At 37.5% G+C, this 19,767-nt stretch overlaps 1 protein-coding gene across 1 annotated transcript in view; it reads left to right on the plus strand.

Annotated features, from left to right (window-relative positions):
- Window positions 1-19,767, plus strand: part of LRRC7 (leucine rich repeat containing 7) — a 939,042-nt gene that overhangs the window by 389,235 nt on the left and 530,040 nt on the right. The window contains exon 2 of the mRNA XM_027572982.2: window positions 2,036-2,085. Coding sequence (XP_027428783.1) covers window positions 2,036-2,085 — 50 coding nt within the window. The remainder of the gene's footprint in view (window positions 1-2,035; window positions 2,086-19,767) is intronic.

A 19,767-nucleotide genomic window follows, 5' to 3' on the forward strand; every position in this document is an offset into this window, starting at 1 on the left:
AGCTCAGGTCATGATCTCAGGGTCCTAGGATCAAGTCCCACATCGGGCTTCTCGCTCACTGGGGAGTCGGCTTCTCCCTCTCCCTGCTTGTGCTTTCTCTCTCTCTCTCTCAAATAAATAAGTAAAATCTTTAAAAAAAATTATAAGTTGGCAAGGGCCTAGAAATCTTCCTTTCTGTTTGAAAAATTTCCTGACTACCCTTGTTATGAACTCAAAATACTTCCTGTTGATATATTCTTTCAGAAGTGGTTGTGTTCCTTCATAAATTATTACTTTACATGTTCATGGGTAAGCTGATCATCCTCATAGGCTGATTTTGTCTCCTCCTTCCAGAGGCTGATTTTGTCTCCTCCCTCCAGAAGTTGGTATGTGGTCACTGGTCCCTTTATTGTTTGCTATGAGGAATCTAAACAATCAGCATCTCCTCAGTTCAGCTTCTTTGGTGAAGATTTGATGGAGTCATGTACCTGAATCATATCTTGGCATTTGACTCCCATAATCTCATCATCTGATTTTCTTCCCCAAACTATCTCATTCCCCAGTATCTCTTCCATAATTCTATTCCAAATTGTGGCTGATATCCTAGCCTCTACCTTCTTCATTGATTTCCTGTTTATATCAGTTGTCAGCACTGCCAACGCCTGCTTTACTTCACAGAATAGTGTATCTCATATGAGCGTCTACCCTCAGCTCTTATACCCATGCCCATTCCAGGTCTCAGAAAAATAACAATAATAATAAACTTATTTAGCTATTATGAATCATCACATAATTTACTGTACATTCAAGATGAAGTAGAATTTGAAAACAGTCCTCAAAGGTTTAATTTTGTAGTCATTTTTATGAAAATCAACTAACAGAATAGAATTTCAAAAAGTAGGCATATTAGAGGGCATAGAAAAAGCAATGGTGAAGTATAAAAATGAATTTTTTTTGTTAAGTAATTTTGGTACAGATTACAGTTACAAAGATATTTAAACACACATTGTGGGTAACATAAGCTGGCAAGTTCAATTTTAAATTAAGGAGTTTTTAATGTAATAACTCTGCTACCTATATAAGATGTTGAGTTATTTCCAGGGAAGTAAAATAATCTCTTTAAATTCAATGTTAGCAAAAGCATAGAAATCTTAAATTGTCCAGGTATGTACTTTAGAGAAACAGGAATATTAACTTGACATATTTAAAGATACACAATAGAGAAAGTTTAAATAACAATGGTAAAATCTTCTGGTCATTTTAGATATGGATTTAACATTATAACACCTTGTTAGACTTCAAGACGATAGTGCCTGCATACCGATCCAATATCTATTTGTATAATGAAAGTAAACAAAACAAAACATATCTTAACTGGTTTAATACATAAATAAATTACATTCATAATGATTTTCATATTATCTATTTATTCTCAACCTTCCCAGGTTCTTACTTATTTTTTAAATACCCTATATTACATAAAGAAACTGTATAGAAACAAATATTATTCTTTTTTATTTGAAATAATCAAGTTTAAGACAAAATGACTGACAGTGAACTGTATCTAATTTTCTTTTCCTATGCAGGAAAAAATACACTCTGTAGCCCATGCTCAGAGATACTGGTCTATGGCATTTTCAGACAATGAAACTAGGGAAATGCTACTGGGTTTGAAGATTACACAATGTGAACTGTCAGTGTCTGGCAAGAAAAATAAAGTTATCAAAAACCCTTTGGCTATATCTATGTAATGTCCAAATTCCCATCCAAACACTAAAACATTCCTTTCAGTCAACTAGGTGAAAGTTGGTTTATTGATGTGGTTTAAATCCAGGAGGATATCAGACATTCTCAGATACGTGACCTTTCTCTTGGTAGAGAAATGAGAAGGAGCTGGGGGTTGGGATTGTGGGGATATGTAATGAATTGAGAGAACTTCAACACCTTTTTATTTTACCACTAAAATCTCATGGGATTTAACTAAAAACTGATTTTCTGTAGGGAAGGCTTTGATTTCTATTCTGTTACCTCATTTTTGGTTATTTTCTTGCCACAGGTAGAAAATATGATGAAACAAGACCATCTTATCTATTTACAAGTAATAAGGTAAACCCTCTGCATTTCAAATTTCATAAAAAGACATGCTTAACCTCAACTTAATAATTATTACAGATATACAAGCAAAGTAATGAAACATGCTTTTCTATTAGATTGAGAAGGTTTAAAAGATGACTAGTACCCAAGGTCAGTAGTTGTGTGGAAAAACAAGAATTTTGATACACCATTTATGACAACATGAATTAGCTCAACATTTTGGGGAGGGATTTTGGTACTGTCTATCAATTTTTGCACATTATAGTTTTCAGTAACAATATAATAATCATGACATAATTATATTTCTATATTATCATATTATATTTATATTATTATATAAAATGTTTAGTGAATTTGCTGCTATATCTTTATCAAAGAGTCCATCTATTCCAAAAGGAAGTAAATTTGCTTGTTTTTTTCTTATGTCTCATATTTAAATTTTTAATTGGTAGATGAACACCATTCATAATTCAAGTTGTTTGTGTTACTGCTATCAGGAGAGTTGATTTTAGTCAAATAATAACCATGAATGCTATCTCATAGTGGATCCTATCATTATCATCATAATAATTAGTAATATTATTATTAATAATATGAATTAATAATTCATTTAGATGAATATATTCATTATCTAACTGATGGAGATAACTGATATTGAGATTTTTGCCTACACTGACCCTGAAAATATGTTAGGGACATCAAAAAATAATAACCAAATGTGTTTTTATTTGTTTTACTTAAAAGCTACCAGTCAGTAAAGTCACCACACTGTCATTTGTAATATTATGGTGGCAAAGCTCATTCCCACTGCCACCACTTATAATAATAGCATGCTCCACGAAGAGAAAATACATAAATGCTATTTCAGCTAACTTCAACATTTTGACAATGAAAAATATCACCTCAAAAATTGTGATGTAAACAGATAAATTAGTTCCACTTCCAAACTATGGCAGCTTAAATATCATGAAAATACTTCTAGAAAAAAAAATCTAGAAATGCTGGATAAAAATAACAAACAGCTTTCATTTATTATTTTATGGGCAGTGAAATTCCAAAAAGAAGATTCTTGGAGGCCAAAAAATTAAGAGAAAACAAAAATCACAGTGATAATTAGCATTAAATTAAAAAGGGGGGGGCTGCCTGCCTGGCTCAGTCGATAGAGCATTGACTCTTGATTTGTGGTTGTGAGTTCAAGCCCAATGTTGGATGCAGAGATTACTTCAAAAACAAAACAAAACAAAAGCATTAAATATATAATTCCTTTGAAGGCATTATGACACTGAGTATTCTAGAATGCTCCTATTAAGGGGCAGCTGAATAGAAAATTAGACCTTTCACTCCCAACCCAAGAAAGATGCGAGTTAACTGAGACCTCTACTTAAAGGTGGGAAACATGAAGGCTTACATTTTCACTAAAAGACTAATTTAAAATTATCTACCCCTGGTAAATACCCTGGTACAGAGATTACAAGGTACATTATCTGCTTCATCCTTGGCTATGAGTGGAGAAGAAAGTTTTTCTCTGAGAATTTATAATCACAGCCATGTCTTTTTTATCACTTGGGTGTCCTGGGAAACCCACAGCTAAAATTTGAAGTTATTTGGGTAACTCACTCTCCAGGGCACCCAAAAAACACCAAATACAGATCCTTCTTGGAGGAAAACATCCCCAACCCTGGGTTCACATTATTTCCACACATAACATCCAACTGAAAATGAGTTCAGAATCCAATGTAATATACCACCATTAGCAAAGGTCAGGAGAAAATAAGTCAGCACTCCAAATTAAACGTCTTGAACTTCAGATATTAAAATTATTAGACACAACATGTAATATAAAAGGGGGAATCAAAAGCATTGGTGAGAAACATGACATTTTCAGAAAATTTTGATACAAAAAAATAGAATTTGAAATGTAAATATAGCTAATGAGATTAAAAACACAATAGTGGGTTAAACATTACATTAGATAATTGGAGAATTAGTCAACTGGAAGATAAAGCACACAAGTTTACATAAAATGTAGCACAGAGACACAAAAGGAGAAAAATGTTAAAAAGTGGTTAAGAGACATGGAAGGTAAAATAAGGAGACAATATAGGGACTAGGGGAGACATAATATATAAAGAGATAAAAGCTTATTTTTCCCCAAAATGAATTTTTAATTCGTAGCAGCATAAAAAGAAATAAATAAAGGAAATATAATCAGATAAAAATTCGGAAATAAAAGGAAGGAAATCATTCCTAAAAACATCAGTACTCACAGACAGGAAATATCTAACAATAGCAAGAATGAAAGAAATGATTGGCTACAAAGAAATGGCAATTAGACTGAGGGCAAATATTTCAACAGCAACAAGGAACACCAAAAAAACCCATGGAACAATATCTTCAAAATACTGAGAAATAACAACATCAACTTTGAATTGTATCCTAGCTAAATTATTATCGAAGAGTAAGGTATAAAAAAGATTTTCATCTAACATAAAATATTGGAATTTGAGTTTTTCATAGTTATAAATTATAAGATATCAGGTGAAAACTGTTAGAAAAATTCACTGAAATAAAATGTTATCCTGAATCTCAATAAATCTCTACTTGTTTCATGTTCAACAAACACTATTCTTTTGTGATGATAAAGTAGAGATGTTTTAAAGAAACAAAATTAGGGGCCCCTGGGTGGCTTAGTCAGTTATGCATCTGCCTTCGGCTCAGATCATCATCCCAGGGACTGTGACTGAGGCTGGCATAGGCTTTGGGCTCCCTGCTCAGCGGGGAGCCTGCTTCTCCCTCTCTCTCTGCTGCTCCCCTGCCTGTGCTTTCTCACTCTCTCTGTCAAAATAAATTTTAAAAATGTTAAAAAAGGAAGAAAATCAGATAATAGGAAGCTATTCTTATTAACCAATAGTATCAAGTCTCTATCTTGAATTTTGATTAAATTCCATGCTAAATATCACCATTCTTTTTATTTTTAAAATTTTATTTATTTTTGAGAGAGAGAAAGTACAAGCAGGGGGAGGGGCAGAGGGAGAAGCAGACTCCCCACTGAGCGGGGAGCCCGATGCATGACTCCATTCCAGGGACCTGGCATCATGACCTGAGCTGAAGGCAGACGCTTAACCGACTGAGCCACCCAGGCACCCCAAATATCACCATTCTAAGCATACTATATTCCAGTATGATTTATATACCAAAAGGCATTTCTTTGGCCTTGAAGTAAGCAAAATAGTGAAACCTAACCAAAAAGTCCTGGGCTCCTGACTACATAAGATGTGTAAACCATTCCATGCTGCTTTTACTAAAATTAGTAATTTAATAAACTCATCAAATTGTTTGGCATCATCATTTGACTATTCTCTCAGGCAAATAGACTGACAAGATTGTGCAGACTGAAAAAGGGAAAAAACTTGTAAAACAAAAGTATCAAAGTTATCACAGCTTGGTATATCTTGCCATAATTAAATTAGGATTTAATTCTATTTATATTTACCTTCATCATTTCTATCTATATTTAAGGGTTATCTTAAACAAAAATGTACTCATAATATTTTTCTGACTATGTCTATTCTTTCATCATTGAATGGAAAGATATTCTTTCCTAGGAATTATTTTTCTGGACCAAAGCAAATTCATGATACTATAATTGAAGTCCAAGACTTGTGTTATATAAGAAAACAATTATAGATTGGCCAATATGACTTTGTAATATCAACCATAACAAGGCACTATTCTAGCAGTTATTTGAAAAAGTAAAACTTGGAAGACTTTAATGGTAGCTAATTTTTCAGTTATCCATCTGAAGCTAGGACAAAGAACAAAGCAGAAAAAAAGCAATAAATATTATTTTGCCCTAACTTCTAGGAAAGACAATTGGTGTTTCTATACTGACTGATTTAGCATAGAAAAAAAATTAATATTAACAATGAATTGATGGTTAGATTAAAGGATTATGTTATCTAAGGGAAGTTGAGTGTTGTATACGCTCTGGATTGTGGGTGCATGTAATCTTCTGAACTCTGGTTAGTTATGCAGTTTGGATTCATATATTTGCAAGTCACTGGAAGTTCTTTGGTAGTTTATAGTTGTATTAAAAAAAAAAAAACTTTGCATGGAGCCTGGGTGGCTCAGAGTTGGTTAAGCATCTGCCTTGGGCTTAGGTCATGATCCCAGGGTCCTGGGATCCAGCACCCCATAGGGTTCCCTGCTTAGCAGGGAGCCTGCTTCTCCCTCTCCCTCTGCTGCTCCCCCTGCTTGTATTCTCTCTCTCTGTCAAATAAATAAATAAATAAAATCTTCTAAAAAATAAAAAAAAACTTTGCTAGAAAAAAATCAATTTCCTACCTTTTTTATAATTCTTATCTCTTCAAATTAATAATAATGTAGTATATTAAAATTGAAGAACGTAGGACCTGCAATTTTAGAATCAGAAAGACTTTTAGGATACTTTAACAACACATATTAATGTTAGAATGAAAAATGTATTTTAAATTTTGTATATAAATATGAACCTACTCAGAGATAGCAAAGATGTTCTCAGGAAATTTTACACTATAATGTGTTAGTGAACTCATATACATTGCTTTTTAAAAAAGATATTTCATTCTTAGCTGGTCTTTTTACTCATATTTTATCTAAGATAACCTTCCTGTTAGAGTACTGGCATGATAAATTTAGTCTGAACTGCTTGTGAGAGAGAATTGCCAATTTGATATAGCACTAGACAGAGCAAGGTCTTGTGCTTTCACAATCTGTTTTCAAGAGATCTGTGGTGTGAAAAAAATTAAAGAAGCTATCATGGATCTACACCATGCTTACAAATCAATCGCCCAAAAAGAAGGGATGAGGAAAACTCAAAGACATTTTGAAGAAGAACAAGATGAAATGCCATGTTCTTCCTACATATCAGTATTGAAGCAATTTAGAACAGTTTTCAATTGAGACAGTATAGCAAGACAGATGGAACCAAATGCACAGGCCAAAAATTGACCAATGAGCTGGTATATGATAGAGGAGGCATTAGTTTATTATGAGGAAAGAAATGGAAACAAACAAAAATTTATCCCTTACCTCACACCATATGCAGAATTTCAGAATCTTTGACATCTGAAAGGTAAAAAATTAATGTTATAAAGCTTTTAGAATACAATACAGGAAAATATATTTTTAATGTTGGGATAGCAAAGGTTTTTTTAAAACTAAATGCAACGCACATATCATAAAGGAAAGTACTGATAAAGTTGATTATATTAAATTAAAACTTCTTTTCATAAAAACACTTTATTAACAGTGAAAACTAAAGAGAAAAATAACTGACAAAGGATTAGAATACAAGACACACACACCAAGAAAACCCAAATTGAAAAACGAGTGAGGGGCGCCTGGGTGGCTCAGTCATTAAGCGTCTGCCTTCAGCTCAGGTCATGATCCCAGGGTCCTGGGATCAAGCCCCGCATTGGGCTCCCCGCTCTGCAGGAAGCCTGTTTCTCCTTCTCCCACTCCCCCTGCTTGTGTTCCCTCTCGCTGTGTCTCTCTCTGTCAAATAAATAAATAAAATCTTTAAGAAAAAAAAAGAAAAATGAATGAAATATATAAACCAAGAAATTCATATTGGAAATGTGGCTTATTAATAAACCTATGAAAAGATACTCAATCTCATAAGTAACCAGGACATTATGGACTTAAACCATAATGAAATACCATTTCATATTCCTAAGACTGGACAACATGAAAATGTCTGATAATACCAAGAACTGCCAGGATGTGGTTCGAGGGAAACTCTCATAAATGATAATAGAAATGTAAACTGAAAAGAATTTAATATTGAATATACCCTACAACCCAAGAAATCTACTCCCAGGTGATATATCAACTAGAAAAACTCTTATACATAAAGAGATATAAACAAACATGTTCACAACAGCCTTATTATAAAAGCAAAACTTGTCATCAGGATGTGAATATGATAAATTCATACAATCAATTATCATGCAGCAGTAAAAATGAGTGAACCAGAATGACACATAAGAAGATCAATTATTCTTAGATACATAATGTATTTTTAAAATTCAAAAGCAAGTTGCAAAAGAATACATATTGCTTTATATCATTTGTGTAAGGGTTAAATTTCCAGAGCAATGCAAAGATACTGTTGGCAGTAAAATACATGAAATTAATTAATTAAATTAATAATATATTAATTAATTAATACAAAATTTAGGAATGAGGTTACCTCTGTGGGATGAGGGGAGCAGAAATAGAGGAGTGGGAGAGGAAACGTCAGTCTTTCCCTTCTTAAGGTGTGTGATGAGTTAAACATTAGTGTTCACTGTATTTTGTATATCTTAAATATGCAGATTAAGTTTTAAAAATTAAAAAAATATTATCCAGATAAATTAAAAACCACAATAAAGAAGCCTTCTCTTTAGCTAGAACAGGTTGTTAATCTGAGAAATTAGTTTCACCGTAAAGGCCAACTAACAACTTAATTTGAGAAAGAATCTTAATGATTCCTACTTCCTATTCAGAGCTTTTCCCCAGCTTTTCAAAGGCTCACCACAGCAATGCAGCACTCCATAGGGGGTACCCCACTGATAAAGGTCCTGTCCTACCAAACTCTACCAGCTCTGAGCTTTGCAGATCTGTATTTCCATACATCAAATTTTAACAATGTTTCTCTATTTTCTCAAGGACCAGTATCTCACCAAGATATTAACAGTTGGTAAAGCTAAAAGTGCTGTGCTTTCCATAAGTAGTTTTACTTTAATCAGGAATTGCCAGAGAGGAAATATTTTAAGACAGGGTGACAAATCAGGCCTCCAAAGAGAAATATTAGGAAGATAGTTGGCACCTGATCGTTTAATATCACCACATGTCTTTTATTTTCAAGTAATTTAGTCTTGGGAATAGATTATCATTTCAAAAATTGTAGTAGTGTCAGTCAAAGGGAGTAATGAACAATTTACAAAATTTTATAGGGGGTAATGTCTAGCCATTCATAGATGTAATCTGAACAGCTGATCTGTTAAAACTTCCTTGATCTAACTTTTGAAGTTGTTGCTATTCTTGGTGTTAGACCTCTGCTTGAATGATAGCCTGAGGATATTTATTCCTCTTTCTCCAATTTTCAGACAGTCATCTGCATTTCCAGAGGTCTGATGACAGGGCAACTTGGAGTTTAAAGACAGCATCTGCATTTGCATTTCAATAGTTCCATAATTCTATGAAAGCATTGAAATCTCTTCAGTATGCCTCATTGTTTAAATAGTGAAGGTAGCCACATTTTGTACAAGATTCATAAATCTTAGGAAAAAAATTGGGGCCATTGAATCCAAAGCCTGTTCTACAGAAAATACTCATCTTCCTTCCTTTCCTCTTTTTTTTTAATGCTGAAATCATGTTTATTAAAAACCATAGGCACTACATCACATCTGTACATATTTTAAATCTTTCATCCATTTGGGTTTTTATGGCCTGAAATCAAGGTTCTAGGATAAAATAAAGGGAAAAGGAGGACATATAGTTTGAAATATGTTATAAGGACATCATCAATTTTTAATTTGGAGTTGCAAAAAATATCTCTTCCCATTAGAAAGGAACAAGGTTGTTGTGAGTTAGGAAAACAGTTCCATTTAACATCTGGAAGGTAACTTCATTGATAGGTATGTTGCCTGTTTGTAAGGATCTGCAGTTACTTATAATCAATTATGATTTTAAGTAGAAGACTTTTTGTCAAATGTTTTGGTATGAGGAAATGAATCCTGGAGTTAACATAAGAAATTCTGAGTTCAAATACAAGGCAGCTGGGTACCTTTCTGTGTTGAGCCTTTGTGTCCTTCCTATAAGTGTAGATAACATTATCCACCAGGTAGTTTTAGAAAAGTGAAAGTTCTGTGTAAACTATATCTAAAAGAACTGGAAGTTTATAAAAGATTGCTACAATTGTGTAATTGTTGTGTGAGGTTAGTTTTTATATTTTCAATCAGTACCTAAAGTTTTCATCTCACTGTATCCAGCTGAGACACTGAGATGTGGTAATGTGTTTGCAAGGACAAAACTATGGGTGAAAAAAAATAGAGCTCCACAGAGGTCAATTCAAAAATCTATCACTTTAACAGTTTTTTTTTTAATCTCCTTGCCATTTCAGAACAGTTTTTTTCTGTGGTGTTTTATAATACATTGTAAAAGTGATCTGACTTTTTAAAAATATATTCTCCCTTCCACATGCAAATAATATGAAATACTGGGAAGTTGTCCTTAAAAGTCAGCAGTGTAAGATTGATGAATCACAGACCTGTACCTCTGAAACAAATAATATATTATATGTAAAAAAAAAAAAAGAAGATAGTAGGAAGGGAAAAATGAAGGGGGGGAAAATCAGAGGGGGAGATGAACCATGAGAGACTATGGACTCTGAGAAACAAACTGAGGATTCTAGAGGGGAGGGGGTGGGGAGATGGGTTAGCCTGGTGATGGGTATTAAAGAGGGCACCTATTGAATGGAGCACTGGGTGTTATACACAAACAATGAATCATGGAACACTACATCAAAAACTAATGATGTAATGTATGGTGATTAACATAACAAAATAAAGTAAAATTAAAAAAAAAGTCAGCCCACCCTCATGGCCCAGGTAATGTGCGAAATAATCCTCATTCTTGGTGCTCTGCAGATTAGATCTGCAATCTGCAAAGTCTCTTCCTAGATAATCCCCAGCAGCCAGAAAGGTTTTTGACCTTGAAGATTTTAGTATTGCAAATCTAAGAATATAAGCAAGTGCATTTTCTTTTTAGCAAACTGTGAGCTTACATCCACCCCAGAGTGGCAATTGAATGTCATGCAGTCTGACTGTATTAGGAAAGGGAGATTCTTTCTCTTCCGTATTGAGGAAACAAACAAACAAACAAACAAACAAATCCTATAGCCTATATTTCACAAAAGAATGATTCCAGCATAATAAATCCAGTTTCAAAGAAAGAATTCATCAGACGGGTGTAGAGAATAAAAGAGAAATCTAAATGTAGTACTAGCTTCATCAATATGTTTCTTAACATTGCTGCTTATAAGAGTTTAAAGAGAAGTGTGTGAGAATAAAGTGTCTTTGTGTGCCTTTATGTAAAGGAGCATACGAGTGTGTGTGAGCGAGAGTGTGTTCACAGCAGGAGGAGTAGCGGTGAAACCATGAAGGGTAGTTGGGAAACCCCTTCTGTTTTTGCGCACTCTCAGGCTAGCAACCCCGGCCCCAGGAGGAGAAGGGAATGTCAGCGCAGGCACAAAGGTCGCTGCCTTGACTGATACGAAGTGACCGACCCGCAAGCAGAGACTTTTCTCCTTGGCAGCCAACAACCTGCAGCAGGAAAGGCGGGCGGGGGAGGAAACCCCGAGGAGGCGCTCCTGGCCGCCTCTTTGCTGAGATAGCAGGAGCAGCAGCCTGCGGAGCCACGAGCGCAGCGTCACTGAGCTGGTGCGGGTGCAGGAGCGCTCAGGGAGGCGCAGAGGCCCGGAGCCGCTACAGCCGCGGAGTCGCCCGCGCTGCAGGACGCCGCGCCACTCCAGCGCCACGGGCCGGTCCGGCAGCAGGAGGAGCCGGTGGCGGAGCGCTGCCAGGCAAGGTGCCTCGAGCATCTGCCTCGAGCACCGCGGGCCACGAAAGGAACCCAGAGAGCTCGGCCTTTTGTCCCGTTCTCTAAAAGCAGCTTGTGACCAAGCCCGGAGAAGGCGAGCGTTTCAGTTCTCCGCCGGACTGGGATTTTTCTTCTCACAATTTGGGGGAGCCTGAGTAGAGGTCAGAGGGGCGGGCGAGGATCCTAAAAAGGGCGGCGGGCTGTGAAAATGGGCACCCCCTCTTATCACTGGCAAATCTCCTTGACATTTTTCACACTTTGAAGCAGCTGCAGCTGGTGTCGTCGGAAAAGGGGGTGGGAAAAAAGAGAGGGGGCGGGGAGAGCGGGGAGACACAGCCAAGAGCCACGAGCAGCGCCTCCTCTCCTGCCAAGCCTGGCACCTGTGCGCCGAGCCACTGCACCGAGGAGGACCCCACTCCGGACGAACCCCGGGCTTGAAACCACGGACGCCCAGGCCCCGGGCAGCGGGTTCTCGCCGAAGGGACCTCGCAGCCGCCTACACAGATCGCCGCCGTCGCCTGCAGACCCGGGAGCGCTTGGTTCCTCAGAGCCGCGGCTGCGCCGGGTCCCGGGGGATTCTCGCCCAGCAGCAGGCAGGGTGTGTTAGAGTTGGGTGCACGATTCGCCTTTTCTGCTCGTCTCTTCTCCGCCGGGGATTTATTGTCTGTGGAGCCTTCTGGGGGTGGGGAGGGAGCTGCGCCTCCGCCACCGCCGCCGCCGCCGCCGCCGCTGCTGCTGCGGTCGCTAGCGCGGCGCGCAGGGCAGGCGGAGGCAGGGGAGTGAATGCGCTCCTGCCTTCGCGGGCAGCGCTTTGGGCTTCCCCTCGGCCGCTTCCCGCCGGAACCTCTCCAGCGGTCCACCTGAAGGGCACCGGCATCATGGTCTAACGCAGCACCTGCCTGGAATCCCCTTTCTCCTCGTCTTCTTCCTCCTACTCCACCCCTCCTCTCTTCCTGCGAGGACCCTCGTGCCCACTCCACTGCGGACCCCCGAACACTTTAAGGAATAAGCGTTGGCAGCTGCACGATTCACTCTCTCCGAAACCTCATGGGCAATTTCTCCCGGCGATGTGAGTAGCACACTCTTGTTTCGTGGCCAGTGTGTGTATGTGGGGGGGGGGGCTACTGCGGGGACCTCGCCGTTTGTGGCCTCGGTGACAGTGAGCGCCCGAGGTGTGGGACACAAGCGCCCGCGGGGGGGGGGGCGGGGGGGAGGGCACGAGCCTTCAGCGCTCTCAGGGGAGCTGCTCGCGAGGGGGCCCGCGGAGGCGGCGGGGATGTGGTAGGTTGCGGGGCATCTGGCAATGGGTGCTAGCTGTGTGGGTGCATGAGAGCACCGAGTGGCCTGGGCTGGCGGGAGACCCTAAAGGGTTACATACTGCGAAAAGGAAAGGTAAAGAGCGGGTGTTGGGCGCTGGTGCTGGGACCATTGGTCTAGCCGAGATAGTCTTAGCTCCTCTTTATTATCTTGGGTATCTTCAGTAAGCTTTTTCTCGGAGGTGTCTGGAGGACCAGGCGCCCATGATCGTCTCTCTCTCTCTCACAGACAGACACACACACACACACTTGTGGCAGGTTGCATTTGTCCCTTTATCTTGGAAGGTGTAGTATTACTGTTTGATCTCCATTTGTTTGGAGAACGCAATTAGAAGATCTTTATGCCTTTAGGATTGAAGGGAAAGGGTGGGGTTTGAGGGGATGGAGGGGAAGAGGAGTATGACAGATTGGAGGACAGAAAGAAGTGGGGGAGCAATGGAATGAAAGCTTTTCCAGAGAGTCAGGGAGAACGATACCTCTCTCCCCCTAAGCTAGACAACTCCTGCCCACACATCTCCTTTGTGTTGCAAGGCGAAGCTGTTGAACCCGCTCTATTCCCAGTCTCAGAGCTGGGCCCCCTTCAGCCTCTTGCATCCTCCTCTTAGAGTCATTAAGGATGCAGGACTAGTTTCGGATCCTACGTTGAAAGAGGGAGGGAAGCACATTAACATTACGGTAATCATGGCATCCTGGCTCACGGACAATTAGGTTGGTTCCCGAAGGTCTCTAGTCTTACTGTTTGCAGAGTCAAGAATGCGGGTGAGGGGACAGGGGCTGAACAAAATGCCTTTAAAAATAGTGTGACTTCATAACGGCGATGGCCGCAAAACTGCTTCATTATACTACTTCTTGGCCATCGGGGCTGAATAAAGGACCCGCCTCCGCCCTCTCCCTCACTGTCTCCTCCCCACCAAGTCACAAAGCGAGCGGGCTGGGCGAGAGGGCGCAGCGCCAGGCGGAAAAGGGAAGGGGTCACTTTCACAACTCCCGGGAATCAGCTTCAGAATGAAACCATCTGCGACTCCCACGTTCCTTTCGAAGTTCTCCCTCAAAAAGGATTGGAAATGATGCGGGGGGTGGGGGAGGGTCAGTGAGACAGAAAGGTCCTCCACCTGCTCTTTTTGATTACTTTCCCACCACACTTTCAACACATTGAATTTACCTGCAGTGGTAACTGGGTCAGCACGTAAATGTGTGTACCTGTATAAGATGAAATGTGGCTCTCTTGATAGATGAAAAACAATTCTTATGTGATCATATTTTAACCTTGGCAAAATTTCTAAGCACAATAGAGATTTTTATAGCGTGGGCGAGAAGAGTGCATTCCAGCGAAAGCAGGACACGTGATCTCTCCGACGGGAGAGATACAGTATTAGGAACTCGATTTTCTTTGTTCCAAGCTGAGCCTATGAGATGCTCAGCATCCGGTTGCTTAAGTCCTCCAATTAGAGGGAAAAATAATAAAGTTGACCAGGGGCGAGAAGAGAAGGTAGAAAAGCACAGGTAGATAGATACCTGTGAAGGGCTTGAACGTTCTCCTCTGCCGCCCACTTTTCAGTTTTTACCGCCCACTTCCCGCCCCACCCCTCGCCCCAGCTAATTCCCTATTTAAAAGTGAGGCATTCCTTCCGGGAGACGTGGCAGAAAAGTTCTTCAGCCCCTGCACACGTGGGTTCTCCAGCGCCTCAGAACCTGCTGCTATTCGTAACAGATTCGGCCACCTCCCCAGTCCGTGTCACGCCTCCATCCAGGCGTCGTTGAGCTGACTTCACCGACTCCAAGAGAACCACCCCAAGATCTTTTTGCAAAAGACAGTTGAGGAGGGTCAGATCCCTGTTTCCTGAAAATCATTAATCGCACCGGGGCAAGAATGAGAAAGTAAGGATGTTGGAATGCTTTTATTTTCCCTTAAAAATAAGAGTCCTAGGGCTAAAGTATATTGAAATGGGTGGTTAGCAATATTTGCATTTGGACTCCCCGGGAGGTATCTGAGGGCCTGTGGAATATCCGCGAAGTGTGATTATTAATTTAATGGAAGTAGAACTTGTTCTAGACCCACCATTTAAATAGATTTACCTGATCTGGAGGTTTATTTCATTTTTCACTCCGTGTTTTATAAGCCATCTTCATGGGATGAAGTTTTGAAAATGTGGGCTATTTCTGTACTCTACTGCATTGCATCATATAATATGTGGTGGTAGGGAAAGCAGAGTCAATTTCCATGACATATTATGAAGTGAGAGTTCTTTATACATTTTTTTTTATACTTCACTGTCCAAGAAAAGATGTGTACTTACCATGGCAACCCTTCCATTCTCCATCACGTGTGCCTGCACATATGCAGCTTCAGAATTAGAAACAACTTCTTAAAGAAATAAACCTGGTCCAGTTACAGTAGCCATGTTTTATTCAGAATTTTAGCACTGCTTTAGGCTGGCACTAAAATTTTCTTAATTAAAATCTTATTCTACTTTCCTTTGTAGGTTTTTAATTTTTCTGCTTCCTCTATAAAATACAGAATATAGCTTAAAGTTTTTGTGTGTCTATATTTTTGTTTGCTTTGGATTTTTTAAAAAAATGTGAAGATAGAATTTTTATCATTTTTGAAAGTCATTAAATAACTATCTTACCCACATGGTGTTAATTCCCAGGGGTGTTTCTTAGGTCTCTCTTATTTGCAGTTCATAGCGCATAGTAATATTGATAAAAAACTTGGTCTCTTTAATCATGACTTAAAATGTCCACCCTTTAGAACAGTTGAAAATTTGAAGATAAGTTACATTTTTAACTTGATTAATTGATAAATTGATAATTGATATATCAAAATTATACCAATTTATACTATAATTTTATCTTCGGATGACTGTGGCCTTAACATAAGGATGGATCACACATTCTATGATATTATAACTTCATTCCATATCCAAATTAACAGTACACAAAGAATACCAACTATTGATGAATTACCACCTGAATTATTTCTGGATTCTTCTTACATTTTCTTCTTTCACATAATTTATTTCATAATTTTCAGAAAATTCTTCATTTAAAAAGATATGCTATTCATTGAATATAACAATTATAGCAACCACACCATCAATAAAAGACATTATTTGGAGCATTTGTTCTCTCCAGTAACAATGACTGCTTTTGTAGGGTACTATCCATATTCTTTTTTGGGCCAGTCTAGTCAGTCATGTGAATTTGCAGTATGACTCCGGGAAGACCATTAATTCACATCTGACACAGGACAGACCTTTAGTTTGTGCCAAGCCAAATGGCCATTAAGTAGTTCATATTTCCAAGGAAATGACTTGGAGATGACTCTAGGATCTTCTGAGAACCCTGAAGTCTTTTTTTTTTTTTCATGTTCTAGCTCTTAAATCTAGGGGCCACATCACTATTCAATGGAGATTTTTTTAATATCTCAGGATTTAAAAAAATGGAATTTTAATGTTAAAATGACAATTTGACCATATAGTATAGCAATTAAATTCTATTCTGAGGAAACACAAAAGCAGACAGGAGATGCATAGATGGTAGATTCTGCATGTTTGTTAAAATACTGAATTGTGAATTGTCAAGGAAAACTCAAAATTAAAAGTGGAACTGTAAATCAACAATGTTTGGAAGATGATGATCTCAAATCAATAATATTTTCCTTTATGAAGTTTTTAGCCATGTTTGGTTAATCAGGTTTGAATCATTATAAGTAGTCATGTTTTATAGAAAATACTCTAGTGAATTATTCTGAAATAGTGAAAGAGGAGTAAGAAAATCTTAGAAAACTAGTTTTCTTACTTCTAGAATTAACATCTGATCTTGGTAATACAATTAGCTTCTTTTAATGTTGTAAAATGGAGGTAGTAATAATTGCTAATTTTTAATTCTAGTGCATAGCAAATAATAAGACAAGGTGGTGCATGAAGAATGATTTGGATACTTTAGAGGAGTTGGACATAAACTTTTTGATACAAATCAGTTTTTCTATAGTAATATTTTGGGGGGCTATATATCGTGCTGGCATAGTATATTTTTAAGAAATGCCATTGAAATAAACATATCTATTTCTTATCTTGGAATTAAATGATTATGCTCAGAAAAGCATGAGCTTCTGTGATCAGAAGCCATCCGTTTTCATCTTGCTTCCCTTACCATAGTGCATGAACTGTAATCATAATTATAATGGCAGCCACCAATTATTAAACACCTATTATGATTCAGATGCTTTACTTCAAAATAGTCTTGTAAGAAGCATTATTCTCACCATTTGAAAGATTAGAAAATTAAGGTTCAATGACAGAAATGACAAGTCTACATCACACAAGTACATGTCACACAGCTAGAAAGTGATAAAGCTTTAAATCCAGATTTGGCTTCTATACCTTTTTCTTCATACTGTGCTCTCTTCCTCATAGGCATAAATTAACACTTGTTAAATGACTGAAATCTGTAGATCATAGAATTGTTTCCTAATGAATAAAGAAAAATTAATATTTTGAACCAGCTTTTCCAAAGTTATTTACATATTTGGCAATAATGAATAATAATATAGTTCATTATTATGCCAAATATTGTCACTTTTGTGACCACAGTTTAATGTGGTACAGAAGATACCTTATCTTCCTGGTAATTAATTCAGGACAGAAACATTTAATAAGCTTCTAGAATCTGTCATATAAATGTACATTAAGGTTTTCAATAAAGCAAGTTTTGAGTCAAGATCTTTCATGTCTACTTTGAAACTATGATGATATATTTGATATATAAGCCTCTGGAGGAGTATCATGTGTGCTATTTAAATTATTAACCATAATAGAAAATTATCATTTGTTATTCAATGACACATGGAAAAAATATTAAGTAAATTTAATAACCCGAAGGATTTCCTGCATATACTCATTTTCATTACATTGTTCACTGCTTGATAAATTACTTAAAATCTATACAAAATTATTATTTTACTTTAATACACATGAAGGCAATTGCAGTTACCACAGATGAGGTATTGTAATTTATATTAGCATTGACATGATCTATTTAAATATTTTAATAATGGAGTAAATCTTACATTGTTAAAAGGAACTCATTTATTGGCTTCTTAAAGATGGGGTTTCTTCAGTTGTGCTTGGGTGTTTTTGCTCTTCCTGAAGTTCAGTAAGACTGAGAGCATATTTAACATCAGAAGATAGTGATACCATGCCCAAAGTAGTAGCATAACAAATTTGTTAAGAACAAGGGAATTGTAGAATATGTGTGTGAACTCACTGAGTGTGAGTTCAGTTGGAGAGAATTGAATTTTGTATTATCCAAGAGGTAAACACATGAGACATTATAGGTTTCATTTCAATTATAGAAAAGAGGTAGCTGACCTGAAAAGAAAAATACTGGTACTATCAGTACTATCAGTATCATTGGGAAATTTTCATAGGGTGAGAGGAAGCAAGAGGAAGGTGGTACCTTGAAATACAGTCCTCACAGAGGAAATGGTGAGAAAAATAGTTGAAAATGAGCTGTTTGGCTCAACTCACCAAGAAGAAAAATTACAGGTTTTTATACTATTATCGTATTGAAAGATAAAGGTACTTTTGTGTAGTGGCAAAATGTTTTATAGATGTCTGACTGCATTATCAAATTTTTTGGTAATAGAAGGAAAGGCAAGAAATGAACTTTCCTGAGATAGTGCCTAAGTGTTATGAAGACATTTACTGCACCAAAAAGGTGAGTAATGAACACAAACCTAAAATATGTCATCTGAATTTAAAGAATTAAGGTGACTTAATGGTGCAACTAAAATTACTTAAAAGTTCAAATAATTAGATTTCTTGAGTAGTAGCTGCTTGAGTATTCTGTAGCTAATGTATTCAGGATTGTAGCTCTAACTTCAAATGAACATCTTATAGAGTCATGTGGGATGTAGATGCCCCTCAGACTACATATTTTGAGCACTTATTGGTGTTATTCTGAGTCAGTGTAATTCAAGACATGAAAAAATTTTCTTCCTTACTTCAAGTGTGATTAATTTCTTAAGACAATTATAAAAGCTATTGTAATTAAATCAAATACCTATTTAAACTTTGATTGTTAAATATTAGCAATGTCCTTAGGGTAATACCATATTGAACATTGGGCATACCACATACATACACATACTGCTATAATTGCTCCATTTTGGAACACACACACACACACACGCATGCACGCACAGACACACACAGAGAGCTATAATCTTCTTATTTCATGAGTTCATAACACTTTAGAGATGGCAAGGACTCTAGGGGGTCTTATTTTACAAGAGAAGAAACTGAGCCCAGCTAAGTTTGTTTTCTTGCTCAAGGGCACGTAGCTGTTAGAGAGGTAAACAGAAATAGAACCAGATCTCTTGGCTCCCAATCTCTGCCAGTAAAACCATACTCTTGGAACTATTGGAGTCCTTTACATTTGAGAAAAGGGAAATAGGGAAAAGAAGCTTAATCCAATTAAGTCCGGTTAATGAAACCAGCCAATATGATGACCCCATCCAAAATACATCTATTTCTCATGTCATTTTTGTCCTGAATTTTGGCCTGAGGTTTTTGGACAATCATCTTATCTTCCCATTTTGATTTGACTGTTTAGGCAGTTTAATACTATAAATTTAACATCTGTTAACTATTTTATTTTTTTAAAGATACCTTTAAGAAATATGGAATTAATTTCACTCATATTAAAGCATTCTAAATTTGGATACTATATCCTTTTTAATGAAAATTAA

The sequence above is a fragment of the Zalophus californianus genome, chromosome 4 (assembly GCF_009762305.2).
Source record: "Zalophus californianus isolate mZalCal1 chromosome 4, mZalCal1.pri.v2, whole genome shotgun sequence".
NCBI classification, from domain to species: Eukaryota; Metazoa; Chordata; class Mammalia; order Carnivora; family Otariidae; genus Zalophus; species Zalophus californianus.